The 20423-nt window shown below is 35.8% G+C and overlaps 1 protein-coding gene across 3 annotated transcripts in view; it reads left to right on the top strand.

Annotated features, from left to right (window-relative positions):
• Positions 1–20423, top strand: part of LOC135744695 (ras GTPase-activating-like protein IQGAP2) — an 87031-nt gene that overhangs the window by 25977 nt on the left and 40631 nt on the right. For all 3 annotated transcript variants that reach the window (XM_073814617.1, XM_065263009.2, XM_073814618.1), the window contains exons 3-6: positions 2002–2158; positions 3321–3398; positions 6697–6773; positions 17997–18064. In XM_073814617.1, the coding sequence (XP_073670718.1) occupies positions 2002–2158; positions 3321–3398; positions 6697–6773; positions 17997–18064 (380 nt within the window). The remainder of the gene's footprint in view (positions 1–2001; positions 2159–3320; positions 3399–6696; positions 6774–17996; positions 18065–20423) is intronic.

Raw genomic sequence — 20423 nt, 5'->3', positions numbered from 1 at the left:
GGAAGGGGTTATGAGTCACAGTCGGGTGTATATATATATATATATATATATATATATATATATATATATATATATATATATATATATATATATATATATCACAGTAGTCCACCAACACCAGTTCACTCCCTCTAATACAGGGCTTCCTCTTCGGCTTAGGGAGCAATCGCTGACAACATTGATACAGCACAACACTACAATTCTTCAGGTGCACACATGTCAAAAAGACTCACCCACTGCACTCCACACACTCACGGTGAATTAGGGTCAGATCACCACGTTGGGCTGGGAAATAGTCCTGAATAGTTGAAAGGGTTGGTGCGGAGGATATGTAACCGTCAATACCACGACCTTTAAACACACTCCTTCCTCTTTTCAGCTGGTTCCGGCTCACCCACCAATCCTTTTCACGGGTGGGGCCGCTTACACACTGATCGAATACACAGGGAACACACTGAGATACAATTTTAGCAAGGCTGTCACTGGCAAGACGACAATTGAGACATACTCACAGTTTCGTGGGCACCTAATACTTCCCCCTCTCTTCCAGAGGTCTGGTGTATACAAGGTCGATAGTACAACAACTTCTCCGTTCCTTCCTCCTCTCAATGCGTTTCCGGTGCCTTCTCTGTCATGACCCGTCTCTCCATTTCTTGTCTTATCCGAGTTGTGAGAGATTAGGTTGTGACAGTACGTGTCTGCCCTGAGAGAGTTGTATGACATGCCCTTCCGCTGTCCACGTTTCTCTCAGGGTTCGTGAATTGTTTCCCGCTCCCTTTTGTTTGATTAGCTCCAGGTGTTTGTTGTTAGATTTCCCTATTTAATACCCTTCTTTCCTGTCCTCCGTGCGTTGGTATTATTCTCTGTTTCCCTCAAGATCGTTGTGTTTAATCATGTTCATGTGTAAGGTTGTGTAGTTTAATGTTTACAAGTGTTGATGTTAGTTAGTTAGTTTAGTTTTTGTGTTCTGTTATTGTAATGTTTTACCCCCTTGTGGGTGTTTTGGTTCTGTGGTTTTTGCATGTATTAAAGTATTCTTTATTTAAGTCTGCACTTGGGTTTTTTCATCGTCTTCCCCGTGTTCCGATCGTGACTTCTCAATGTACACCATCTCTTCAAAGTAAATAGTACATGTCAACACAATTACTTCCAAAGGAATGCTTTAACACTTAGCTCCATGTTTTCTTCAGCCCAATCCTCTGTTTTAACTTCGCCCAGTCTGCAATATCCGCACCAATATGTCTCTCCAACACACCGATCGCTCCGTCTCACCCACAGCGTTTGCCGGAATACACTTCACACTTTTGCTGTTCTCCAGAAGCCTTATTTATATGCCTCCTCTTCACTGAATTGCCCAATCGCCACGTTCAATTGCACACCTGTTCTCAATAATTCCCGATTTTGGTTGCCCGGAGTTACCGGAACTGGCTGCGTGTTTCACGGACAATGGTCCGGGCTGAACTATTTCCGCCATTTTAGGTTCCGCTGCATTAAGTCGCTCTGTGACATTAACAACCTGAAATAGGACATTAAGGTAGTTTTTAGAAACAAATCTTACAAAAAAACAATATTGGGACAAAACAATGGAACTTATATGTGTTAAGATATGTCAGTATTAGGTGTTTTGAAATGAAGGGCAGCTCAAACATGCATTTTAGTCTGGGACTCGGATAAACCGCACCAACATGTCATTTGTTACTTTCCTCAAATGCAGTTCGGCATAGGAGTGTTTTATAAGCGTATCTTGATTGGATTTTTTTGCTTCTCTAACAAATAAAAAAAGCATTTAATTCATGTTTTATCATGCTGAGGGTGAATATTTGATGCCCATGTTTCTGCAGTATAGTCTAAATTAGTTATTTGAATGTACATTGAATGTAGAATTGTTGTTATTTATTGGTTCTGTTTTCAAGTTTTCGTTTTTTTTTTCCTGATGCAGCACCGTTTTAACCAGACAATATGTATTTTGCATGCTTCCTTACTTGGAAACTTTGATTTCAGATGGATGGAGGCTTGTCTGGAGGATCAACTGCCCCCTACCACAGAGCTAGAGAACAGTTTGCAGAATGGCATCTACCTTGGCAAACTGGCCACGTTCTTTGCTCCCCAGTTGGTGTCGGAGAAGAAGATTTACGACAGTGTCCAATCCCTTTATAAGGTACTGATTTACTGGTAGAAAATTATTTACTGACCATCCTTCTGTTCTACGATTGTGTGATGCATTACATATAAAACATAGAAATACTGTACATTATAACATGAGCAGTTCTGGTCCTTCATTCTGATTAGTTGAAAAGCGTTCTATGCTGTGATAAAATACCCCAGCAACCCCACAGTTCAGAGCGCATTACATAGCTTAAGTATTACTGCCCCACTGTTGCTGCGTACTGATTTATGACAATTAACACCAGTCTTTAATCATATTTTCATTGTTTCTTTGCTGCTTTTGTGTTTCTTGGGAACACACTCTGAGAAACTACTTTGTTTGGCGAAAGAGTAATATTTGTACTCATATAATTACAACTTATTTGCTGTGTTTTATGTTACAGAATCCTGCTATGCATATAAAGTAACTGTTTTATAAAAGCAATAAGCCCCGTGAAGCAGTGGTGTTACAGTGCATTTTATAACAGTTAAGGGGGTTAGCTGTTATAAAATGCACTGGTAACCCACTGCTTCTTGGGGCTGATTGCTTTATTACAGTATGTCACAGCGGATGTGACTTCATACATCAAATACATCAAAGACATCCTCACATCCTAAAAATTTAATTCTCACAAAACAAAAAGTACCTCATGGGTTGCATTTGCTCATTTACCTTGAATGTTAAAGGGATAATTCACCCAAAAATGAAAATTCTGTCATCATTTACTCAATATCATGTTGTTACAAACCTGTATATATTTCTTTGTTCTGATGAACACAAAGAAAAATATTTTGAGGAATGTTTGTTACCAAACCGTCTATGAGCCCCATTCACTTCCATAGTGTTTTTTTCCTACTGTACTATGGAAGTGAATTGGGCTCATGATCAGTTTGGATACAAACATTCCTCAAACTATCTTTCCCCGCGTTCATCAGAACACAGATATTTATACAGGTTTGAAACAACAAGAGAATGAAAAAGTTATGACAGAATTTTCATTTTTATGTGATCTATCCCCTTTAATGATTTTGTTGCATATATTGCAAGGATATTCAGTAGGTAACAGATTCGTAACATTATAAAAACAGATTTATAATATAGATTGAAACTCAGTTTAAATGAAGCAGGAAAGTGCTCCTCTAATTGTTTGTTGTTGTGTGCACTCTTTCCTCAGTGCTCAGGACTACACTTCAGACATACAGATAACACTGTGCAGTGGCTAAGAGCCATTGAGTCTGTGGGTTTGCCAAAGGTGAGGCCCAAGTTTACACTGTCAGCCAATACACACACACACACACACACACACACACACACACACACACACACACACACACACACACACACACACACACACACACACACACACACACACACACATACATGCAAACACACACAGACACATTTGCAATACCTCTTTAAAGGCAATATTACATTTTTTTACACTTTCACTTTCAGAAGTGACTTTCACCTCTGTGGAAAATGAACAGAAGATTATCTATGATGGCATGCAAGTTTTTTAATCAGAATATCACAAATATCAAAATGAATATGTTAGAAATGAAAAGCAGAATAGTTGATTTTTTTTATTTTTGCATTTATTTTTTATTTATTAAATCAAAAATATAGTTACAAGACCGGAATAGAAATATTTATAGGCGGTAGATTTGGTTGACACAAAAGGCATGTCACGGTGCATTGTTTTTCTGTTTATTCTGTGAAATATCATGTTTAGAAAGGTAGTCCTCTGAATGTTTTAAACAGTCATTGGTGGGCCCTAAGTTGCAAAAGGTTGAGAACCCCTGAACTAATCTATCGAGTAATTTATCGATTACTCTAAATGACTCATGATCTAATGACTTAAAATCAACAAACATTCATTAAAACATTCCTAAACCCTAATGTTATTTTAACGTGGCATGCTCTTTTTATATTGTATATAAATACTATTCATTAAGTGTATATTTGTATTTATAATGTATTGTTATTCATTATACAACAGTTCTTTCTGGTTCTCGAATCTGTTTGTCTAAGAGCTATGCGATATTGTGCTGATAACGGCACTGTAACCGCTTCACCTTCACTGTATCATTCCGCCACCTAGTGAATGGAGGTCCTAAGCAGGCTCATCTCTGAATGGAAAAACACAGACGCGCTGTTTTGAATCACTCTCCGTGTGTCTCATTAGTTTACTAGCTAAATAAAAACAAACAAACAAACAAACAAACTAGCTCATAAATCAGTCTGTGAATCCCCAATCGGAAGTTATTATTCCGTCAAAGATCAGCGCTCTTGGATGTTATGTTAAAGTTAATGGGAGAAATGTCTTGTCACATCGTGTGGACGATTAACACTTGGAAAGAGGAATATAAACACTCGTTTTTTTCTGAAGCTATATCTTTTATCAGAACGCGAAAACACCGTGGAACTGCAGGTAAGCACTGCAGCTTTTAAATGTGGACATTGATCATTTACTTTATCGTGACGTGACTATTAAAACATGTTATGAGATATCGCCACTGGTATATTTATAAGCAGCATGCAAAAACATCTCTCTGACACTTATAAAAAAACGTTTTGTATAGTACTGACAAGAACAAAGTTTAATAATAATAATCGAGTGCTCGTATCGCGTTAAGAATAAATGAGAAAGCAATAGTAACGTTATACAAGTATAGTTTTATTAACTTTTACCTCGCGCCAAAACAATAACAACACAAAAGACACTAAATATGAATAAAAAACAAGTAATAGTTTGATCATGACACCAAATACTGCTGATTTGATCTCATTTTGACGATCATAAACAAACAAGGCCAACATGAGAGCCAGGGAATCCCTGTCAGAGATGTAGCCCAGAGAGGGCGGTGGTCAGCGGGGCGAGTGAACACTGACGTCCGCTCATGCTTTGGTTCTCATTCGTACCGAATCTCACTAAGCAAACGTTCAAACAGGCTCTATCTTTACTAATCGACTGCAGATTTAAATATAATACATATACATTCTCGACTGAACTAATCTTAAAACTACACTTTGTGACCAAGAAACGGTAATATAAAGTAACGGCTTTTCCGTCCATTGAGTTGTTATGAGCTTCAAAGCAGCCGAAAGTTTTACCTGTCATTCTGGCCGCCCTCAAATCCGTGGCGGAAGAAGTAGTTCTCAAACAAAGAGGCTTTTAAAATAACTCCGTTGTTGTTTTCTAGTTTTCGTTTTTCAAACGTGTGCCGTCGAACTGTTGTATAAAAGCAATATCGCTCTCGGAGTCGTGTGATATAGCTCTATATCATCACGGCTGTGATTGCCTCCGGCACTCGGCCTACGGCCTCGTGCCTCTGGCCTAATCACAGCCGTGATGATATAGAGCTATATCACACTCCTACTTGAGCGATATTGCTTAATTATGTCATTTATGCCATCACACAATTAAATATTCTTAAAACTGTAGGAGAGAGCGCTGTCAAATTTACCATGCCTTCCATAGACGTTGTATATGAAAACACCCTCACATTAGCGTTAAATACAGTATTTTTTGTGTGAACAAAATGCAGAAACAATGCATATAGGGTGCATTTATGGTTCAGGGATTTAAACATAGATCAACATTTACGACGAGAAATGTCAGCAAACTGGACAGAAGCATAGATCAGGGAGCTTGTCTCTATCCTTATGCTGAAGCTGAGATCATTCACCAGCATGACAGAATGGTGCATCGCGCTCCTTATGATCTTTTCATAAACAAACATGCACGAGAGAGAAATCACAGATACTTTGCAAACTTCAGTCACTGTTGAATATATATATATATATATATATATATATATATATATATATATATATATATATATATATATATATATATATATATATATATATATATAATATATATAAGACTTTGAAGGATTGATGATGCTGATGACAGTTGTAATCAAAGTCTTGTGAAGAGTTACGATATAACCCTAACATTACGAGGGGTTATAGTCTGAACATAAACCAGACTGATCTCACGGAAAGTCTTGTCATAGTCACGTAAAAATTTGATACATTTATTTGTGTCCATGGCACGAAATTCAGCTTTTTTCGTGCCTTGAGCATGAATTTCTATGAATAGTTTTTTGTGTCCATGGCACGACTTTCTTTTTGTTTCATTTTATGTATTGTTTCTCATGTTTTTTTCCCTATTTTTTTTTACCATTGCTAACCATTGGTTGATCTCGTGAATTTCCATTAACCCACACATTACATTAAGTACCACACTTTGAGAATTACTGATCTATAACCACTGATCTGATGTACAGTACTATAGTTAAACAAACTAACATTAAGAGCCATACAACATGGTAAAGGTGATTTCCTTGTAGTACTGTGCCATTTTTTTGAAATAATACTTGGAGTTCCATAAGAACATGATGGTATGTGTCAAAGTATGATGCAATAACTCTATCATGGTACCACCACATACTATGTTTTTGTGAATGGAGAGTGCTGAATTGGTCTTTATAACTAAAAAATCTTTATGTACCCACAGTTGTAATGTGGTTTTCCTCTTTCAGATATTCTACCCTGAGACAACAGATGTATATGATCGCAAGAATATGCCCAAGGTGATCTACTGCATACATGCATTAAGGTATGTCTCAAACTAGGGCTGCAACAAACAATTATTTTGATAATCGATTAATCAATTAATTATTAGAATGATTGATCGAATAATCATCGATTATTTTGACGACTAATCAGTATGTTTTGAACGATTATTCAGCTTTTTCAATTTGTTAAAACACTAAGTTACTAAGTAATCGTCAGTTGTGCGACCACTCACCTTCATCTGCCTCCGTAAAAACCTTTTGATCCCAGCAGCGGGGTAACGTGAATGTCCGAGCTGCACACGTGACAGATCAACTAAGCAATATGATGACATGTGAGAGGGCTGTCTGTAATTGCGCACCAAACGACTCGACGAATTAAAAACACAGACTTATCATTATGGTGGGTTCCAGTGTTAAGAGAGAGCTTTACTTCCTGCTTTTTTCTAAACAATCGCATCTTAATGAAGAAAGCGCGCCCCGACTCGGATCGATAAAAAGTACAGTGTGAGTGCGTGCACCTGGGGGAGCAGGGAGGGGTGACAATCACGCTGGGGCATGGTTTGGTATGGATAATGTGAGGGCGCCCTAAAATTACTTTTTACCATTTAATTTTTGTTCACCAATCCCAGAAATAGATCATGTGACTAATGAAAAATTTAGACCAGTGTAAGTGTGAAGAGACTAAGTTCAGCGCTGACTTTCACACAGTTATTGTTTATATGATAGAGCAACACATGTGCCACAATACTTTCTCGTGTAACTACACATGTAATGTATCTTTAAATATGAAAAACATGGAAGTGTTTGGTGGCTTCTAAATTCATCCCTGTTTGTATCCTATTGAGTAAATGGTGCTAGGCTAAATGGACGTGCTGTACAACGATTAAGTGCATGCATTAAGAAAAGAGAGGTATGTATTCATTCATCTAAGTTGAGGGAATAACGTAGTCAAATATTGAAAAACGGTGGTGTTTTCCTTCAAGTTACCTCTCACCGGCTCCTCTTACACCAAGATATTTCCTTTTAAAGTGCTCCAACATGGACCTTATGCTCCTGTGAAAGGCAAGTTCTGCCTTTTATGTATAAAAAAGGACAGCATTCTTGGTTTGAAGTTTTGTGAAACTTTCTTTCTGATTTGTTTGCACTCCGCCATAATTTGCGCTGTGATTTCATCTATCTTCTTCTGTCGCAAATTTGTAAGGGCTGCATTACATTGTAGTGCTACAGCATCATTACAGTCAAATCGCGACATTGTAGGCCCTTACATTAGGTTAGATCTAACGACTACTCGACAACAAAGATATTTGTTGACAAATTTTATTGTCGACAATGTTGACTAATCGTTTCAGCCCTATCTCAAACTTCTCTTTATAGCCTATGTCTGATACTGTAATCCTTCATTTTCACTAAAAATTACTAAAGATTTGTCTATACATTTCAGCATGTGTATGAGGCTTAATTACTTCATAAGGTCTTATTGAGCTTTTTCAATTGTAGTTTTCAAATATGTGATAAGTTATCACAAAGGCACTATCTGTTTATATTTTAAACACAGTCTATAAAGTGTGTCCAAAAGCATTTCTCTGAGCTGCCTTCATGCCTCGGAAGTCATTGCCTCATGAGAGAGGCAACAAGTCGGCTGCCTAAGTTTTTGGATGCAGCTTATGTCCATCGAGATCTGATTGGATCGTTTAAAGTTGGGTCGTGTTGTTAAATGCGAATCGCATCAGTATTCTCCCGGACGCCGTCCACCTGCCATACCATATGACCAGAAATAAAGAGAGATCGTTTTAAGAAGGGGAGAAGATTTGCATTTTTGATTAAAGATTATGAGAACACATGATTTTTTTTAAAACAATGAAGCTTACAAGTAACTTGTAAAAAATATCACAATATTCCTAAACAAATTACAGTTTTTAATTATATTTTCAACTTTAACCACAGTAAAAGCAGCCGTTTTCTGAGGTAACGATTTGGCTGGGGACCCATCAGTCCTGCTGGTTCACTTCCTGCCTGTCTTACTTCATTTTCTGTCACTGTTTCCTGACAGTTCCTGCCATTATGATCCAGAGACAAACCTCTTTCCACATTCTGAACATCTTAACTGTGAAATTTGAGTTGTAATCCTTACAAACTGTTAATATTTTCCCATCCTTCCTTTAAACTGCCTTGATAAAAAAGCTTATGGCAAAGCCCTTAACTCTTTCACCGCCAGCGTTTTTAAAAAAAGTTGCCAGCCAGCGCCAGCGTTTTTCATGATTTTCACCAAAGTTTAATGCCTTCCAGAAAATGTTCTTCTTTAAATATATAAACATACAATATACTGAAAGAACAGACCCTCTGCTTTCAAACAAAAAAAACAGTTTCATCCTACCTTTAGTGGTTCTTTTGCAATCAGCTTTTGAATATGGGTAGGTTTTTGCAAAAACACCATATTTTGAGCAAAAAGCAGAGATAATTCCATTTTTATGACGGACTTTTCATAGAGATCCCTTTCAGAGCGATCTTTAAAACAGACACGGACATGCAGCCGCTTGCCATAGAGCAATACTTCCGGTTTTAAAAAGTTGCGGAAGGACGGAAAATCTCGTCATTGGCGGGGAAGCGTTTTCTCTTAATTGACGAGATATCTCGTCAATGGCGGGGAAAGAGTTAAATAAGCAAACTTGTCAAGCTGATCAGCAGTAAGCTCTGTAGGGCATCTAGGCAGTACAGTCTATGACAATTTAAAAAATAATTTTTTACACTTAATCATCCTACATAAATGTAAAGAACATTCTGTGAAAATATAATCTTGATATCTTTAATATTGACCAAGTAAAACCATGTCAAAGATTGAAATGAATGTAAAAATTAATAACTGAAATCAATACATATTAATGTAATTAGATCAGGTGTGTTTCATAGACTCAAACCACTCGCGTACTGCAAAACACTCAGAACATCAAAGTAACCACAAAGCAAGCTCTTGCAAAGCCTCTTTAACACCACAGCTAGCTTTATGCCAGTGTTTTGCACAAGAAAACATTTTCCCCACTTACATTTTCTCTAATGTAAAAATTTTATTTTACTGTGACAACATTTACTTTTTATTATTTAAGAAGATGTGAAGGTTTTTTTAAATGATTTATAGTGTCTTCCTGCTCTCACTTGTGGTTGCCTGGCTTCCTTCCTCTGCATTGAACATGCTCTTCCTTCCTGACCTAAGTTAACCCCTTTAGATAGCATTGGAACTACAAAAAACAAGACAGGTCTGACCACAAGAAGCCTATTTTATATTCATTAAAGCAGTTGATATGATTTCTGTAAACAATTGAGGAGCTCAGATGCAAAATCCACCAAAGGCCACTTCAATAAAAAAAATGTATAATGATATTAACCGAATGCTCTCGACACGTATTAAACATTCATCAAATACTTTCGCTTCAAATCCGCTTAATCACAGCCCAGGCCATTCAGAAGTTCCGGTTTGTTGACTGAATCCATTATAAGTCTGAATAAAGGTCATTCACAAGAAAATATGTCAGATGCACTTAGATGGTTTAAATTGTTTTTCAGTCTTGCATTTGTTTTATTTAGTTATTTATTTATACTTTTCTTGGTATGTTCCAATATCTAAAAGCAAACATTTGTCGGCGTAGCACTGCACTGCTTTGTAATCAGGTCTCTTATGAGTCATCAGCTGGTGTGATTTACAACTTTTTACACAAGGAGTTAAGCCACTTAACCTTTGCCCCTTCTGTAGTACAGAGGATAAATTCACATCTGACTGAGTCTGTCTCTTTATAGTGGCTTGAGGGTCAAAGTTAAAAAAGGGCATGTAAACTTTATTTCACACATTTAAATATTTAATTACCCCCCATTTGTCTTCATCAATAGACAGATAAAAGTTTAATGCAGTTTCCACATATAGGCTCTTTTTTATCCTGACTTGAAATTAGGCAAGAGTTTTATACTGCCATCTTGTGAATGAACCTTACTGAGACCCAGCTAAAGAGTTGGTCTCGAAATGAACCCTGGTACAGTTCGTTTAAGGCAGGAGTGGGGAACCCTGGGTCCTGGAGGGCAGCTGTCCTGTAGAGTTTAGTTCCAACCCTAATCAAACACACCTGAATTTCATTTTCAAGTAATCCTGAAGATTTGAATTTGATTTTTCAGGTGTGTTTAATAAGGGTAGGAACTAAACTCTGCAGGACAGTGGCCCAGCAGGACCAGGGTTCCCCACCCCTGGTTTAAGGTGTGAACATGTACCAACCTCGATTCGCCCCAAATGTATAATTTTATTATATTACTACATCACTTCTTACACGCTAGTGGGAGACGTGGACATTAACTAACAAGCAGTTTATGTCATATATATATATATATACTTTACGGCAATGATTTTGAATACCTTTATTGTAAAAGCAGAATATACAAATAGACCATGTATAATTTCACTTCTAAAGTTTAGTGTTTTTATGTGTATGCGTGCATCAAGTTTATATGTATGTGCAAGTGTTTTTATGTGTATGCGTGCATTACGTTTATATGTATGTATGTGCGAGTGTTTTTATAGGTATGCGTGAATCAAGTTTTTATGTATGTGCGAGTGTTTTATAGGTATGCGTGAATCAAGTTTATATGTATGTGCGAGTGTTTTTATAGGTATGCGTGAATCAAGTTTATATGTATGTGCGAGTGTTTTATAGGTATGCGTGAATCAAGTTTATATGTATGTGCGAGTGTTTTTATAGGTATGCGTGAATCAAGTTTATATGTATGTGCGAGTGTTTTTATAGGTATGCATGAATCAAGTTTATATGTATGTGCGAGTGTTTTTATAGGTATGCGTGAATCAAGTTTATATGTATGTGCGAGTGTTTTTGTGTGAATGCGTGCATCAAGTTTGCATGCATTCGCGAGTTATTCACAAGTGTATACATGTATATGCAAGTGTTTATGTGTGTATGCGTGTTTTTATAGGTATGCATGAATCAAGTTTATATGTATGTGCGAGTGTTTTTGTGTGAATGCGTGCATCAAGTTTGCATGCATTCGCGAGTTATTCACAAGTGTATACATGTATATGCAAGTGTTTATGTGTGTATGCGTGCTTTTATATATGTATTCACAAGTGAATTATGATTTTCTTGTCGCTTGCCCCCTCATAGTTTTGTAGTCCATAGAAAGTTGTTGGGAACTTGGGACACAAAAGAAAGTCCAGTAATATACTCATAACAGTGCTTTTCCGTCACCTACTGGAAATAACTATGTAAAAATTGTATGTACTTAAATCATTGAAAAATCCCCACCACCAACACACAGACTGACAGCCTGTACATTGGTAAAAAAGCTAGAATCACTACTGTTTAAAAGTATTCTGCTCACCAAGCCTTATTGATCCAAAAAAACGTAAAACTGTAATATTTTAAAATATTATTACAATTTAAAATAATTATACAATAAAAATATAATGTATTTCTGTGACTAAAGCTGAATTTTCACCATCACTCCAGTTTTCATCATGATCCTTCAGAAATCATTTTAAAATGATGATTATAAAATGGGCAGTTCTGGTCCTTCATTCTGATTTGTTGAAACGTTCTCTAAGCTACCCCGGTAACCCCATGGTTCAGACTGCATTACATAGCTTAAAGCAACACTATGTAGTTTTCATGTAAAAATGACTTACAGCTCCCCCATGTGGTTGAAAAGCGCAACAGTGCCTGGTATCAGACACTCTTCTGCAGGCAGGGGGAGGTGCGGGGCTGTGTTTCCTACCCTCCACCTCCACTTTCAGAGTGTGCTTGTAGCAGCTACGAGGCTGCTCAGGTTGCAGCAACAGTACAATTTGTCCAGTTAAAAGTTGTTCTATCACTGAAATAATTTTAGAGACATTATTTAATGGTCAAAAACTACATAGTGTTGCTTTAAGGATTACTGCGCCACCGTTGCTACGTACTGATTTATGAAATTAAACACACACAGTCTTTAATCGTATTTTTAATTTTTCTACAATTGCACAATTAATGGCGATAACTTAAGTTCTCAAGTCTGAACCTTCAAGTCTCAAGTAAGTCCCAAGTATTTTTTTCTTGGGCAAGTCAAGTCAAGTCGAGTCACAGGCTATGTCAAGTCAAGTCAAGTCAAGTCCTGTAGTAGGTCAAGTCAAGTTAGTCCAAGTCAAGTCACCTTATTATTGTTATTTTACCTGCAGAATCTGATCTTAATAAAGATATATAGAATATGAAGATATAAAGAAATACTTATTCAGTAAAATACATCATGGAATCAAACAAAATTGTAATCTCTTCCGTTCACGTGCCTACATTTGAAATAACGAACTTGAGGGCGCAACAGATGTGATATGTGAACCGGCCCTAACATTGAAGAATCCAGTAATTTTTCTCTGTGTGTGTTCAGGTGGCAAACTTAGACACAGTAGCCAAGTCTCGTACCGCTCAGATCAAGGGAAGTATTTTTAAAAAAATAAATCAAAATTATTTTGCCCACATTTGTCCCCAACACGGTATGATGAGGGTTAATGGATACTTTAGCTATTATTACATTAGCTAACTACCAACTAACCTTCAATTGATGGACGAAATTGGAGGTTGTCGTCTGGCTGCCCGTGATTTTAATGTTGCATGTCTTGCAACGCACTGTTCGTCTTTTGCCATTGTGTTGAAGCTGAAAGCGATGACCCCCGCTACCCCTCCGGCTGACATGTTGATATCTATTCTAAGTGGGCGTGGTGTGCGTAAGGTACGAGAGGGCATGACTGATGATAGTGTCGTGATTCAGTCATGACAACGCCATTCTCAGCCTGCGCTCCAGCTGGGTCAACTTTATTTTTTAAAATAGTTTATATATTTTATATTCAAACTGAAAACATGATGTGATTAACACTCAAGTCATTCAAGTCATCGTGTCTCAACAGGGGCGTCAGTTTGTTTTGAAAAGTGGTGGGGACAAAAGATCAGATGAAAAAAAAAACATTACAGCAGGACAGGAAAAATGTTGAATAACGGCCCATCAAAAATGGGCATAGCGTAGTAGGCCAGTCAACAACACGAAAATACTCAGCATAAAACCCTCAACAATGTCGACTGCACATCTAACAGTCCCTACAACACCAGCTCAACCGAACAGTGCCAAAGCACCATACTGTAGAAAACAGCAGCGCGTAAAGTCAATGATTACAATGAAATTCATTATTATGTAAAAGAAAACACACAAAAGCACACAACATAACATATGTGTCCCTGGACCACAAAACCAGTTGTACACTGCAAAAAATTATTTTCAAGAAAAACAATTCTTCAATCAATCAATCAATCAATTTATTTATATAGCACATTTAAAAACAACGATTAGTTGACCAAAGTGCTTCACAGTAATAAAAATAAAAAATAAATAAAAACACACTCATACAATACATCAAAATAGAAACAGAGAGTAAAATCTCAACTCACACCAAAGGCTAAGGAGTACAAGTAAGTCTTGAGCAAAGACTTAAATTTTTCAATTGTCTGAGCTGTTCTTATGTGAACGGGTAACCTGTTCCATAAATTAGGAGCTGCTACTGAAAAGGCCCGGTCGCCTCTGTTTTTAAGCCTGCATCTCGGAATATCAAGAAGTAACTGATTAGAAGACCTTAATGATTTTTCTGGGTTGTAGACATTCAAAAGATCGGATAAGTAAGGCGGTGCAATCCCGTGTAAAATCCTAAAAACAAACAATAAAATCTTAAAATCAATTCTAAAACGAACTGGAAGCCAGTGGAGTGAGTTCTTAGTCCTTTTCTTAGTTTTTCTTAGAATTCTTAGTATTTTTGTCTTGTTTTCAGTAAAAATATCTTAAAACTCTTAAATTAAGATGCTTTTTCTTGATGAGCAAAATGACCTAAGAAAATAAGTCTAGTTTTAGACCAAAAATACTAGATGTAAGTGATTTTGTGCATAAACAAGCAATAAAATCTGCTAATGGGGTAAGCAAAAAATCTTGAAAATTTTTCTTAAACACTAAATTCAAGAAAAATTCAAGAAAAAATTGCTTACCCCATTGGCAGATTTTTTGCTTGTTTTATGCACAAAATCACTTAAATTTGATATTTTTGGTCTAAAAACTAGATTTTTTGCTCATCAAGAAAAAGCATCTTAATTTTAAGAATTTTTAGATATTTTTACTGAAAACAAGACAAAAATACTAAGATTTTCAAAAATCTTAGTATTTTTGTCTTGTTTTCAGTAAAAATATCTAAAAATTCTTAAATCAAGATGTATTTTCTTGATGAGCAAAATGACTTAAGAAAATAAGTCTTGTTTTTAGTCAAAAACTATACAATTTGAGTGAATTTGTGCTTAAAACAATTTGTGCCAATGAGGTTAAAATGTTTTGCTTAAATTAAGTGTTTAAGAAAAAAGAAATCTTATTTTTAGATTTTTTTCTCACCCTATTGGCAGATATTTTTGCTTGTTTTAATCACAAATTCACTTAAATTGTATATTTTTGTCTAAAAACTAGACTTATTTTCTTTGGTCATTTTGCTTATCAAGAAAATACATCATGATTTAAGAATTTTTAGATATTTCTACTGAAAATAAGACAAAAATACTAAGTAAGAAAGTCATTTTTGCAGTGTAAGTCGCACAGGTATTGTTTAATTTTTAGAACATTTTAACCAAATGCTTTCAAAAAGTGGTGGGGACAAAATCAGCCATTTCAAAAAGTGGTGGGGACATGTCCCCAGCGTCCCCAGTGTAAATGACACCTATGTGTCTCAAGTCAAGTCAAGTCCGGAGTCTTTAACTTCCAAGTCCGAGTCAAGTCTCAAGTATTTTATTTTTTGTCAAGTCAAGTCACAAGTCACAAAAATAGCGACTCAAGTCGACTCGAGTCCAAGTCATCAAGTCACAAGTCCACATGTCTGTCATTTAACACTATAAAAATCTGTGTAAGTTTTGATCATAGCTCTGAATCTGATCTCTAACAAAAGCCCTTCACATAAATGGAATTATCTTGTAAGAGGTGATAAGAGAACAAATGAAGGTAGGATGAAACTTTCTTTTCTGGGGGGGTCTGTTCTTTCATTTGATATGTTTTATGTTTATTTAAAAGAAGAATTTTTTTCTGGAAGGAATTTAACTAAAACTGGGTGGCAACTTTTAAAAAAAAACGCTGACAGGGAAATGTTAGCATGCTTCCAAGCATATTTGATCCACACTTTAAAAGTTGCATGATATAAATGTTAATGTATAAATTAGATGAATGTTGATTTATGAATAAACACCAGTTTTTAATCTCATTGTGTCTTTGCTGCATCAGTGAGGTTGCATTAAATTGATCAAAAGTTAAGTTTTATTAATACATTTATAATGTAACAAAAGATTATATTTTAAATAAGTGCCAACTTAACAAAAAATTGTTTATGGTGAAATTTTGTTTATGGTGCGGACCACCCATAAGACTTGATTAAAATCGATCACTGGGTAAAATGCATACCTAGAATGAACCGTAAGTTGTTTTGGATAAAAGCTTTTGCCAAATGCATAAACGTAAATCTAAATATCTTAAACAATTAACAATTTGCAACAATATGTATCTTTTTGTTGTTGTTCTTGATTGATTTTAGGCATATTTGGTGAATCAGAATGTCCATTTTTGAACAATTGTCTGCTATTGGACTTTGTCACATGATCCTGGATAGTTTTGAATATATCTATATAAAATGTGTGCGTATATTTGAATAATTGTTTTTGGGGAAACTTTCCCCTTACCATTTTGTAGGTAGGGCCCTATGATTTCCGCAATGCGGAAAATGCAGAATCAAATCACGGAATCAAAGCATAAAAACTGAATTTACTGTACAACGCGTAATTTCACGTAATTCGGCAAATGTTGCATTCAGTAATTTTTAAAACCCATTATAACTCGTTTTCAAATTCAATTTTTTTGTTTAAAATGATAGAAATGCGCGGAAACATTGTCCTTTTTGTGTAATGGATGTAAAGAAACGTCTGTTTCTCGTCATGCATTGCAAACAATGACAAGTGTGGCATCTAGAGCGCAAGCAGGTTTTGTCAAAGATGGGAAAACAGCCGACTAAAAGTAAAGTGTACTTTCTTCTCATGTCTGCCTTGCTCATGTAAACATTTACCAGCGTATACCTCGTATTTGTTACGCAGACATGAGGGTTCACGAAGCAAGCACACTTGAGCAACGGCACCGGCAGTCAACACATGCATGATCACTGAACTAAGTTTTTTTTTCAAGATTAAGTGAACATAAACAAATGGATGTTTATTAGTATATTGAAACAGTGCAGTCTTCAAGCCGTCTTGGGTCTTAAAGTGACAGTAGCCTGCTGCTTTCTGTGTCAGAAATGTTCATGACACACAAAAAATGAAAATCATTTACTACTTAGAACAACTTTTTAAGCTGTACATTTAATTAATGAGAACTGTGTAGTTTTTTTATTTATATTTATTGCTAATGTTAAATCAGATTGTTGACAGATAATTTTTATAGCTAATATATTTACATTTAATACAGATGACTAAAAAGTAAAACAAGATGAGTATAGTCTTATGATTACAAGAAAAAGATAAACATCTGGTTGCTTGTCAATAGCGTTGTAGTAGTACATTGCGGCTAAGCTGACAGCAAAATTACATCGGCCTATATGTCCTTTTAATTGAAACTTTCAATAAATTGTTGTTAAAATTGTATTTGTTTAATGTTTGCAGTATATACTATGTGCTTTTTGATAACTAAAATGTGATTTATCCATTAAAACCAGTATCCAGAAATTTTAAAAAGGAAAACACGGAATTTGAGAATAAAACTGATTTCATAGGGCCCTATGTGGGCAACTGATAATTAAAGGAACAGTATGTAAGAAATTTATATCAATTAATCATAAAATGACACTGATATGTCACTAGACATTAAGAAATCATTTGTCATTTCAAATACTTATATCACTGACAACAGTGGTCTTGCCAGGATATTGTCATTTAAAAAGTGGAGTTGCAGCCCTCAACTGATGTTTATGTTGTCATTTTGTGTATTGGCCACCCGTTGTGTGATTGCAGTACCAAGTTTTGCGATTGCAATACCAGTTTTGGCCACAATCCTACATACTGTTCCTTTAAGAAACTTATTCGCAATTCAAATCTCTGCTGTTTTTGAGAAGATATCTCTAATTCTTTTTCTGTTGCATGATCATGAAACAGTACATAATATAATGCATGTATTGTTTTATTATTGTTTTCATGCAGTTTATACCTCTACAAGTTGGGAATTGCCCCCCAGATCCAGGATTTGTTGGGAAAAGTAGACTTTACAGGTATGGAACAGTATTTATGGGTCTTTATAAGAAATGAGCGCCCTACAGACATGTGCCTGTCTGGAATTTTAATTTTTTATAAGTTCATTTAAAAATCCCAAAGTATATCCCTACAATAGCATTGGGTGATCACCAGAGATGGATATGGGATATACTGTTACATTATTTTGGGCTCTGTATGAAAAATGTGCATTTTTTTTAAGCACTGTCACTTATTAACTGTCTCAACTATCCAATTCACTATTTTATATTACCTTTGGTGTGTATTAGTACATATTAACAATATGCAAAAGGTACAAATCCCAGAGTAAACGTAAGTTTGTAACGTAAATCTATTTTCTTGGAGTACAACAAACACGGATTATAGGCAAAAGTTTACTTCCTGGGCCAGTTGACACGAACACGATGATCATTATCATAATTCCGCCCCCTTTTGAAATACAGCCTGTAAGTAGTCTGTGTGTTTTCATATTTAAATAATTTACTACTGGCTAAACCATAACTCCGACATGACTTGTGAGCAGTGTAGAGTAGCACTTGTTGTTTGTCATTTTTACGAGCACACATGCATACATGGTTTTAAAGGTGCTCTAAGCGAATTGAAGCATTTTAGACCATAAAACATTTTTTGTTACATACCGGAAACATCTCCTCACTATCTGCTTGCTGCCTGTCCGCTGATCAAACTGTAAAAAAACGCGATCTCTGTAGACAGCCCAGGCTTCACAAACGGCAATATCAACAAATGGCCAAACCTAGCTTCACAAAACAAAACAAAGTATTCCAGCCAATAAACGACAAGAAGGATTTGGGGGTGGGGGTTGGGCACGTTCATGAAAGCACAGAAGGGAGGGGGAGGAGTTAGCTACGCTCTGTCTGTTTGAAAACAGTTCAAACATCAACAGGAAGTGACGTCGCACATTATTCGCTTAGAGCGCCTTTAATGTTTTAGTAATCCTTTGCTTACCAATCTGCTACATCCTGCTCAAGCCGCGCTGTGCTGGTTGATCGATCAGTTTGGTCATCTGCATTTTCTGATTCTGATGATCAGATTTGGCTCGTATTGATAAGGTAGTAAAGACAATATTAGCTCCTGATAGCATTCACTGTAAAAACTGTCACTTGGATCTAACTCCATAAAATTAAGACATAATTTTCCAACTACTTTTTGCAAGTTTATTGAACTAAATTATATTTTGAGTAAGAACAACTTAATAATATGGATTTCAATGAATGTGAAAATATTAAGTAGCATTTTAAGAAATAGCCAATAAATTAAGTACAATCAATGTAAAAAACAGCATAATATACACAGACTTAATTAAAATAGGTAACATTTAAATGAAACAATGAACAATGGTAACTGCAAAACTCAGAAGAAACCGAAACTCTTCCAAATCTCGAAGATAAATTAACATTAAACCCTAACAAGTCTTTCTTTTTAGTTAAAAACACAAAATAGAGTTTAAATTCAAATTTTACTCCCATTTAGTCCCATGCAAAGCCTGCTGGGAATTACAAGTCCACTCCCTAGTTATTTATGTTTAAAAAAAATCATTCCTGTAGTTTCAACACAAAGTTGAATTTACTCAATAATGTGTTCATTTAGAATAACTCAAATGATTAAAATGTTTGTTATTTTACCTCATATTCTGATATGAAAAGATTTCAAATTTTTTAATACAGTTTACTCATTTTAAATTTTTTTTGTTAAATCTACTAAGGCACAGAAACACTTGTACAGTGTTGTATTGTGAACTAATCTTCAAAACATGGTAAGGAGTGTCGCATTTCTGGCTGACACAGGAGTGATAGACTTGGCAAAGAGACTTGGATTACCCTGCAGATTTTGGACATACAGATATGATTTATACATCATTTAAAACGTTAAAGTGTCTAGTTTTTTTCTGTCCACTCCCAATAAAAACAGAATGTTGTTGTCACGGATAGTCCGTGACATGTTTTGTGTATTGCACTGAACCGTCTCACCTGGACTCTCATTGACTCATTACGCCAATACACCACACCTGTCTTATGTTTAATTGTCTTTGTATTTATATGCCTTTGTTCTGTCACACCGGTTCATGTTCCTGAGTTTCTGTATTCACCTTGTCAGCCCTCGTGTTTTTATTATTAAATGTTTTTTTATTTTGAACCTTGCGTTTGCGTCCTGTCCTTACAACCCTGTCGTGACAGTTGTGCTTTTCACAAAATTAAGAAAATAAACATGATGTGTGTTCTGTTCTCTCTCTTAACGATTACTTGTCATACAAACAAATGATAAATGTCTACATAATGCTGGGAATGTCTACTTTTTAATGATGTCAGTGAAATTGAAAACAAATATTTTCATTCGATG

Source organism: Paramisgurnus dabryanus, chromosome 5, assembly GCF_030506205.2.
Source record: "Paramisgurnus dabryanus chromosome 5, PD_genome_1.1, whole genome shotgun sequence".
Lineage (NCBI taxonomy): Eukaryota > Metazoa > Chordata > Actinopteri > Cypriniformes > Cobitidae > Paramisgurnus > Paramisgurnus dabryanus.
The sequence above is the reverse complement of the archived record's forward strand: the minus strand, read 5'-3'. Positions and strand labels throughout refer to the sequence as shown.